The 10,220-nt window shown below is 38.2% G+C and overlaps 1 protein-coding gene across 1 annotated transcript; it reads left to right on the top strand.

Moving 5' to 3' along the window:
* Positions 1-8,671: 8,671 nt before the first annotated feature.
* On the top strand, positions 8,672-10,111 carry LOC130969619 (probable 3-hydroxyisobutyrate dehydrogenase-like 1, mitochondrial). The gene has a single exon (XM_057895425.1). It carries the CDS (start codon positions 8,773-8,775, stop codon positions 9,775-9,777), a length of 1,005 nt encoding a protein of 334 aa, XP_057751408.1. The 5' UTR covers positions 8,672-8,772; the 3' UTR covers positions 9,778-10,111.
* The last annotated feature ends 109 nt before the right edge of the window (positions 10,112-10,220 follow it).

Here is a 10,220-nt window from a genome sequence, read left to right as displayed (position 1 = left end):
TTGAACCATCAGTTGTCCAAACTCGAACAATCCCTGGCAACGGCGCCAAAAACTTGGTACATGGAATCGTGATCTCACACACTTTCCTCACAACTCCGCGTAGCTGACCAGCAAGTGCACTAGGTCGTCCAAGTAATACCTTACGTGAGTAAGGGTCGATCCCATGGAGATTGTCGACTTGAAGCAAGCTATGGTCATCTTGTAAATCTCAGTCAAGCAGATTCAAATGGTTATGGGGTTTTGATAATTAAAAGATGAATAAGACATAAAATAAGATAGAGATACTTATGTAATTCATTGGTGGGAATTTCAGATAAGCGTATAGAGATGCTTTGTTTGTCCTGGATCTCTGCTTTCCTACTACATTCATCCAGCCATGCGTACTCCTTTCCATGGCAAGCTGTATGTTGGGGGATCACCATTGTCAATGGCTACCGTCCGTTCTCTCAATGAAAATGGTCCGGCTACGGGTTACGTAGGGCTAATCATCTGTCGGTTCTCGATCGTGTCGGAATAAGATCCATTGATCCTTTTGCATACTGTCACTGCACCCAACAGTCACGAGTTTGAAGCGTGTCACAATCATCCCATCCCAGATCCTACTCGGAATACCACAGACAAGGTTTAGACTTTTCAGATCTCAAGAATGCTGCCAATTGATTCTAGCTTATACCACGAGGACTCTGATCGCACAGAATGGAAGGCTCTATTTTCAGGAGAGACAACCATGCAGCGTGGACCAGGAGGCCAAGAGATATGCATTCAAGCTTGTTTTCAGGTAGAACAGAAGTGGTTGTCAGGCACGCGTTCATAAGTGAGGATGGTGATGAGTGTCACTTGATCATCACATTCATCATGTTGAAGTGCGAATAGATATCTTAGAACAAGAATAAGCTTGAATTGAATAGAAGAACAATAATACTTTGCATTAATTCATGAGGAGTAGCAGAGCTCCACACCTTAATCTATGAGGTGTAGAAACTCCACCAATAAAAATACATAAGTGATAATGGTGTTCACTGGTTTCGGCCCCAGAGGGGGAACCAGAATAACCAAGACGTCTAATACAATGAGAAAAAGTAATATTTATACTAAAACTAGTAGCTAGGATTTATAGAAAATGAGTAACTAAGGTAGATAGTGCAGAAATCCACTTCTAGGGCCCACTTGATGTGTGCTTGAGCTGAGCATTGAAGCTTTCACGTGCATTGGCTTTTCTTGGAGTTAAATGCCAACTCTGGTGCCAGTTTGGGTGTTTAACTCCAGCTTTTATGCCAGTTCTGGCGTTTAACGCCAGAAAAGGGTCTCTGACCGGCGTTTTGACGCCATTTGGGCCATCAAATATCGGGTAAAGTATGGACTATTATACATTGCTGGAAAGCCCAAGATGTATACTTTCCAACGGAATAGAGACCACACCAATTGGTCTTCTGTAGCTCCAAAAAATTCATTTCGAGTGCAGAAAGGTCAGAATCCAACAGCATCTGCAGTCCTTTTTCAGCCTCTGAATCAGATTTTTGCTCAAGTCCCTCAATTTCAGCCAGAAAATACCTGAAATCATAGAAAAGTACACAAACTCATAGTAAAGTCCAGAAATGTGATTTTTGCATAAAAACTAATAATTATATACTAAAAACTAACTAAATCATACTAAAAGCTACCTAAAAACAATGCCAAAAAGCGTATAAATTATCCGCTCATCAGGAGACAAGACCATGACTGGAGGGAAAGGAACGCTCATTTGGGTCAATATGTGGAATTTTTAGTGCTACGATAGGGTGCAATAAAGGAATGTAGTTGAGGACTTCCACTCTCTCCCAATGTACTATAATTGGTACACACGGGAGTTTGACAATCACCTAAGGTTATCAGATAAAGTTGCGCTTGTAAGCCCTGAGGTGAATAAACCACATGCACAACCCCCACCACCACATGGACCTAAGCAGCCTTACAAGCAATTACAGCCATTTATTTGTAATTGTATCAGGTACCGGCCTATGAGAAACGGTATGAGGTACCAATTCATGAGCAACAACATCAGGTTTCGGGATATGAGCAACAGTTTCAGGTACGCACATATTAGCAATAGTATCAGGTACTGGCCTATGGCCATATGCATTAGTTTCCAGCTTATGAGCAACAACATCAGTTTTTAGCTTATGAGCAACAGGTCATACCAGAACCGAATTATGAACCGGAACCTCATCCACAACCGCAATTGCCAGTAGAGCCATACATACCACAAATGGTAATTCCAGCAGATGGCCACTTCAGTTCGTTAGTTGGATTTGATGACATCAATTTGAGTTAGGTACTAAGAGACACATATTATTTATTTTAGCAATCTCAGCAAAGGCCTACTACTTTTGAGCTGTTTGTTGGTCGTCGATCTCGCTCAGGTCATGCTAGTTATAACACCCTACCATTCAAATCTTTATGCTCGAGTCATAAGTCAATGATAATAAGGTGGTACGACTCAAAGTGGAGTTGTAATACATACATATATATAAGAATTATTAAATGAGAAGCTTGAAAAGGAAATATAGAAAATTGCGAGCACAAGCACACACGTATTGAAATATAACGTGTTCAAAAAAGCGGGATAAAAATAAAAACTTAAAGGAAGAATAAAGTAAAGACAGAATATATATATATATATATATATATATATATATATATATATATATATATATATATATATATATATATATATATAGCCACTAGTCACGACCTGTAAAGCTTAGGTCGGTTAGGATTACAACAACAAAAACAGTTGATAATAGTTTCTATTTCTCCCAAATATACATCAAAGCCTCGATAGGCAAGGTTTCAAAAGAAAAATATATACATATACATTATTAAAGTTTTCCAAAATAAGGAAAAGAGATTCTAAACAAAATATAATACAGAATTCAAAAGAACTTTGCCGTCTTCCAGATGAGCTTCAACTCACCGCGGAGTACCAGGACCTGCATCTGAAAAACAAGGAATATACATGGAATACGAACCCGCAACCCATAGATTTTCAGTACAGTAAAAATGTCAAATAAATACAATATAAGGTAACAGGAACTCTTTAGGCAATCTTAACTTTCCACCCAGCAACCTTTTTGTTCATGCCCTGGGTCGAGCTGTACGACCCGGGCTGACTGGAGACAATTCGACCGACCTCTTCAAGTCAGGATCATCCGACCTCTTCTCAAAAGAGTTCGGCCAAATCGTTACGATGGCCCAAGAAGGCCCCAAATGAAGGAACACAGCCCAATCTAATGGCAGCCAAAGCCTAGAAAGATAAAGGCGGTTCCCCTCAAAAGATAAGATGACTTCACTCAAAGCATACAGATGTTGGAAAAGACAACAGCGAAAAGGAGACCCTAGGACCCACACCAAAGTCCAGGGGCATCCTTTGGAGGCAGTAACAGAGCAGAGAATTCAAAAGAAAACATCGACAGTCCAAAAACCCTAAAAACACCCCTCACAAAATCACCATCATCAACGAAGACATCCAAGCTACAAACTTTCCCACTAGCAAGTTTATCATCAAAGCCACAGAAAGTTTCCTATTGGACTTTAACGTCCCAAACTATCGACAAAATCTACAAAGATACAGTCAGAGAACATACCAACGATGATTAGAAGCACAAAGATTCAACCTTTTCTAAAGAAGAGCCAAGATTCTACCGAAAAATCCACACAAAGTATAAAAACAAAGGAAAGAGAACCAACCTGTAAAGCAAGGAAGGCGATGAAGATCGAAGCAAAAGCGAGCCCATACCGACGAACACTTCCGAAAGCAAGGAGAGCACGAAGACGTGAAAACTTGGGAGCAAGAGAATGAAGAATCACAGACAAAGAACGAAAAGAAGAAAGGGATGACACTTTGAAAAATTCAAAAATGAAACAAGAAAGAGGGAAGAAGAAAACGGCAAAAGGGAATTAATTAATCCTTAAAAGCCCTCGCACGTTCCTTAGGAAAGTGCAACGCACAACTCAAATTAAAGGAGTGAGAAAACACTCCGCATTCAAGCCGCTAAATGGAAGCCCTACAAAACGAGATCGACAATGCTCGAGCTCGACTTTCCAAAAAAGGGTCAAAAGTCTAAAAAGACACGACCTCCAAAGAAAGACCGAGCTCAAGCAGGGGCACTATTCATGCCCTGGGTCGAGCTGTACGACCCGGGCTGACTAGAGACAATTCGACCAACCTCTTCAGGTCAGGATCATCCGACCTCTTCTCAAAAGAGTTCGGCCAAATCGCTACAAAGGCCCAAGAAGGCCCAAAACGAAGGAACATAGCCCAATCTAATGGCAGCCAAAGCCTAGAAAGATAAAGGCGGTTCCCCTTAAAAGATAAGATGACTTCACTCAAAGATAAGATAAGATAACTATCTTATCTCCAGAAAGGTCACTACTATTATAAATACACTAGAGCACCCAGGTATAAACTCGTACTCTGATTCTACTAAAAATCTGCCTAAAGCACGTGCTAACTTAAGTATCGGAGTCTCTTGCAGGTACCACCACCCTCCAGTGACGAAGGATCAGCAGCTCCACCAGATCCAACAAGTCGGACACGACAGCTTCGGCCACCAGATCCAACAAGTTGGACACGACAGCTCCGGCCACCAGCTCTAAACAGGTCGGACAGAGCAGCACCGACCACCACCGCAAATCTCGTCCGAGATTGACCTACAGTTTCAGGTAACCCTCGGAACACTTTCCATCCTAGGTTCTCATTAATCCGTGATTAGATAACTATCAATAGGAAAATTCTAATCTAATTACTTTTATCATTGCCTCCATAACTCTCCAAACTCCAAGCTAAATAGCCCTTGACATCAATCGACACCAACATGAGAGACCTCTCAGATATTCAAACACAAACAAAATAAACAAATAAAACACAAGTAAAATTAGGTAAATTAATTAGCACAGAGTCACATTAATATGCACAATTAAATATGCCATGACAAGTAGCAAACCCAAACAGATCAATCAAATGCAAATAATGCATGCCTGCCCTATGGCCGATGAGCTTATTTGTCAGTTATACAGCCAAACCCGACATGTCCAGTAGCTAATCCTGGATAGTCCCTACGTGCACGCATCTCTCAAGAGGAATTCACATCTCTTGGAGGAATTATCTAGAAAGGTCTAAGTGTCCGGCCACATCTTGCGACGGAGGATTAACATTTCAACTAGAAGCAAATGGGACAAAACCACAATTCTTGTATCTACCCCAGAAGCTCAAATATCAACTGGGAGCAAACGGGACAAAACCACAATCCTTACGTCTACCCCAGAATCTCAAACCATAATCCGGAGCAAGTGAAATAACGCCACTACATCTACCTAGACAGATATATCTCAACACATCCCATAGCATGTGAAATAACGCCGCTACATCTACTCAGGCACGTATATTTTACCACATCCCAGAGCAAGTAGAACAAAGCCACTACATCTATCCAGACAGATATATCTCAGTCAGAGTCAATTTCGTTATTAAATTCACCCTCAATCTCATTTCACTTCATTCAAAATCATATTCAAAATCAATCATCGTTATCTCTCATGATCATAATCATCCTCATCATCTTCAATCAACATCAATTATCATAATCATCCTCATTACATCTCTCATTATATTTATTCCATCTTTTTCTAATTCACTGTCTCACCCTATTAGGTCTCATTCCTAAATTCTCTACCCTCTATTACACCGGCTTTAGACCCATAACAAGGCTTACAAAGGTTTAGAAAGCTAGAGGAGTGGTTGAAAACTTAAAAATTCATTTTTAGCAAAACAAGGTCGTAGTGTACGTAAGCACCTTCTGCGTATGCATAAATTTCAAAATTTGGGAATGTCGCGTACGTGGACCACCTTCGTGTACACGAGAATATTGTTAGAAACGTTTGCTCGCGCGCGCGACACTACAACGTACGCATGAGTTCAAAAATTGATATTGTCACGTACGCGGACCACTCTCGCATATGCGAGAGTACTAGGCAGAACCATTTACTTGTGTCGCATGACACTTCCACGTATGCACGAATGCAGGATTTTCAAAAAGCTGATATGCTGCAGAAAGTTCAATTTTTTTTATCAAAACTTCAAATGCGAATAACTTTTCTGTAAAAAAATGATTTTCGTCCGTTCTTCGAACGTCATAAGCTACTCGAACCTAATTTTCATTTAAGATAAGTTTCACAAAATTTGAAGGTCCGAAAACCAAATTATGGCCTATCGAAATTGGTTAAAAATAAGTTTTACCAATTTTACCAAATTCTTCAAATCTCAAGAACTCTCCATCCAAAACAAACAAAATCATACCAAATCAAATCCTAAATATTCAATTATCATATCTCTATATGCATAAATATTATATATATATATATATATATATATATATATATATATATTGATTAATGTGAATTATTAATGTCCCTTTTAATAATCTTATGACCAATAATAGTTTAAATTAAATTATAAAATATTTGTTTCTCAATATTATGATCACTATCATAATAAAAAAATTTTAAATTTAATAAAAAAACTTATTATATTAACCATTTAATTAAATTATACATATAATAAAAATAACTAATTATTTGATACATGATAAATTAAATTGTGATTATACCACTTATTCTCAACCATCTTTCATTTATACCCAAATTAATTATAATAGATTGAATTTTAGACAGTGGTGGAGCTTAAAATAAAATTTTGGGGGGTCAGATAGAAAATAATTGTCAAGATATTTTTTATATGGATCCCATTTAAGATAAGCTTGTCTAACACCTCATCTCTCTGATTTGGGTGACATTGCCAAATTTAAAGTCGTTTTTCAGTGTCTCGTTATAAAGAATTAAGGTCAAACTCATCAGATGCAACTCTTTAAATATTTGAAGGTTGTATCTCACTTTCTTCGTGATTCATTAAAGTAGAAGAACTATCTACAGGGGTTGATATTGTAAAAATTATATGTTCTCATTCTTGAATATTAGCTTTCCTCTTAAAAATGCATCAATTCTTTGATTTTTCATAATTATTTTATATAAAAATTTGAATATATATCCTGTAAAATAGGTAAAAAAGAAATTAGAAGGATAAATATTAAAATTTATAATATTTATTGAATATTTTTTATCATATAGAAAACTAAATTAAATAAAAAGTAAAATATATAATAATATTAAATTACATAAATAAAAAATACCTAATTTTTTATATATTTGAACTCAAAGATAGAAGGAGTGTTACTTATTGAATAGAAAGCTGCAAAATGTGAATACACTCAGTTCAGTCCAAATTCAACAAGGTTTGAATGTTTAAAACTAAAAACTATTGTGCAATAAAAGCAAGAGATGAAGATTGAACTTTGATATTTTAAGTCATAGTAAAGTATTTGAGCCAACTGAACTATTTTTTATTTTTTGAAAAAGTACTACTAATTTTTTTACAAAAGTTTGGGGGCCGTGGCCCCCTTGTCTTAACTAAGCTCCACCCCTGATTTTAGATATACTATTATCTCACTACTAAACCGTTCTACAATTGAGAGTTTGTTCTTCTGAAAAAGAAAAAGAAAATCAAAATTTAGAGAAGTTGTTTGTTAAGAGCCCGTTTGGGAAGTAGCAGAAGCTACTTTTTTTAACTTTTGGATTATGAAAAGTCATCATCTACGTGTTTGGCACTATTTTATAAAAAAGCTTTTAACTTTTCGAAAAGTTAATTTGCAACTTTTTGAAGAAGTAGAAATATATGACTTCTTGCTTATCGAGAAGTCATTCTACCACTTACTTAAAAAAAATTAATTTTAAAACAAAAAAATTTACTTTCCTTCTTGACTCTATGAAAAATACTGACTCTTCATCACCATTTTCACACAAGGTCTGCTAGAAGCACTGGCCTTCCACCATCATTCTCACGCAATGTTCCAAGTCTCACCATTTTTACGTAATGAAACATCTGATGGAAGTATTGATCCTCCACCACATTTTCAGACAATATTACATTTGAACAACTTACTGCATATATTCCTTCTAAATATTTTTTTATCATTTTATCACTATTTTTTATTATTAAATTTGTATTCAAGTGTGGTATGAAATTTCAGTTTTAATTTTATTTTTTCATATGTAATTTTATAGCTTATTATTATTTTCATAGTTAATTATAACAAGTTCTTGACCTCAATAAAAGAGAAGAGAGTTCTAATAGGAATAAAAATAAAAAATAAAAAACAGCAATAAAATATACATTGACACACATTTTATTTTTATTTTTTATTTTTATCTACCATATCATACACAATATTAGTGATTATGTAAAATCAACATTCAATATTGAAAAGTATTTGTTATCATCGTTATTTTAATATTTATTTTCTTTTATAAAAAAAATTTATCTTTTAAGTTATTTATTCAAACACTACAACTTTAAAATAAGTATTTTTATAACTAAAAATCTAAACATAAAATAACTTATTTATAAGCTGTTATTAATAAAAGTTCTTATATTTTAAGCTCCTTATGTTTCATATCATCATATTTATTTCTCTGTTTATTCCTTTGAATGCTTTTGGGTTTTTTTAAAGGTGTGACTGTGGGTTCCTATTGTTGTACCAAAAACCCTAGACTTCACAGTAGTATATAGAAGCATCGCATCTTAAAAGATCTAGGGACAAAGACAAAGCTGGATAATCGGGTGCGAAGACAAGTGGGGGAAAATGAGATATATATAGCAGCCGTCAAACAAAAACAAGCGAGATGCCACTGCCACTCTCCCAACTCCGCTTAATCTCAATTCCACAAGTTATCGCCCGCCGCTACATGGCCTCCTCCGCCGCTGCCGAGCCCATAAGCCCATCCAACACCCGCGTGGGCTGGATAGGTACGGGCGTCATGGGCCTCTCCATGTGCTCCCACCTCATACGAGCCGGCTACATGCTCACGGTCTTCAACCGCACCCCTTCCAAGGCCCAACCCCTCCTCAAAATGGGGGCCCACCAGGCCGATAATCCCCTCTCCCTCGCCTCCAACTCCGACGTCGTCTTCTCCATCGTCGGCTACCCCTCTGACGTTCGCGCCGTCCTTCTCGATCCCCACTCCGGCGCCCTCGCCGGCCTCCGCCCTGGCGGCATCCTTGTTGACATGACTACCTCGGAGCCCTCCCTCGCCGTCGAGATCGCGGCCGCGGCGTCCTCCAAATCCTGCCATTCCATCGACGCTCCCGTATCTGGCGGCGACCGCGGCGCCAAGAACGGAACCCTGGCAATCTTCACTGGAGGAGAGGAATCGGTGGTTAAGCGGCTCCAACCTCTGTTCTCGCTGATGGGGAAGGTGAACTACATGGGAGGAAGCGGAAAGGGGCAATTCGCGAAGCTGGCGAACCAGATTACGATAGCGTCGACGATGGTGGGGTTGGTGGAGGGGATGGTGTACGCGCACAAGGCTGGGCTGGACGTAGGGTTGTACCTGGATGCGATTTCTACCGGTGCGGCGGGTTCGAAGTCACTGGATTTGTACGGACAGAGGATATTGAAGAGGGATTTGGGGCCAGGGTTTTATGTGAACCACTTTGTGAAGGATTTAGGGATTTGCTTGAAGGAGTGCCAGAATATGGGTATCTCCCTGCCTGGTTTGGCTCTTGCTCAGCAGCTATATGTTTCTCTCAGGGCTCACGGTGAAGGCAATTTGGGCACCCAAGCTCTTATTTTGGTTCTCGAGAGGCTCAACAATGTTTCACTTGCACCTGCAATTGCTTCCTCTTAGGTTTGTGGAGGATATGGAACTCTGAACACTGAAATTGTCTTCTTCTTCGACTTATTATTATTATTATTATTATTTTTATGTGATGATGTACATTCAATTAGACTGGTGTCGTATGTTACTTGCATCAGATTGCTTGGCCGCTTTTCTCTACTTTGTACGTTTTGGTATCAGTGTTTTCTAGTTCAAGTCAACCCCCGGCTTTCTAAAGGGGTCCTCATCGTATAATTCGGACACGATATGAACAATTGAGCAGTTGTTAGTAGGTGATAGCTACTAACTTTGTCTGTGTTGTTGCATAATGAGTGGTTGATATTTTATCATTTGGTTATTTCAAGGGTGAACACAATTTGATTCCATGTTTCATGAGCTGAAAATTTGAAAGAAAATTCTGCGGTTTATGTCACATGATGCGACATGAACAACACTCATGAGCTTACAAGTGA

This window comes from Arachis stenosperma, chromosome 3, assembly GCF_014773155.1.
Source record: "Arachis stenosperma cultivar V10309 chromosome 3, arast.V10309.gnm1.PFL2, whole genome shotgun sequence".
NCBI classification, from domain to species: Eukaryota; Viridiplantae; Streptophyta; class Magnoliopsida; order Fabales; family Fabaceae; genus Arachis; species Arachis stenosperma.
Note: the sequence above shows the minus strand (reverse complement) of the source record. Positions and strands in the feature narration are given on the sequence as shown.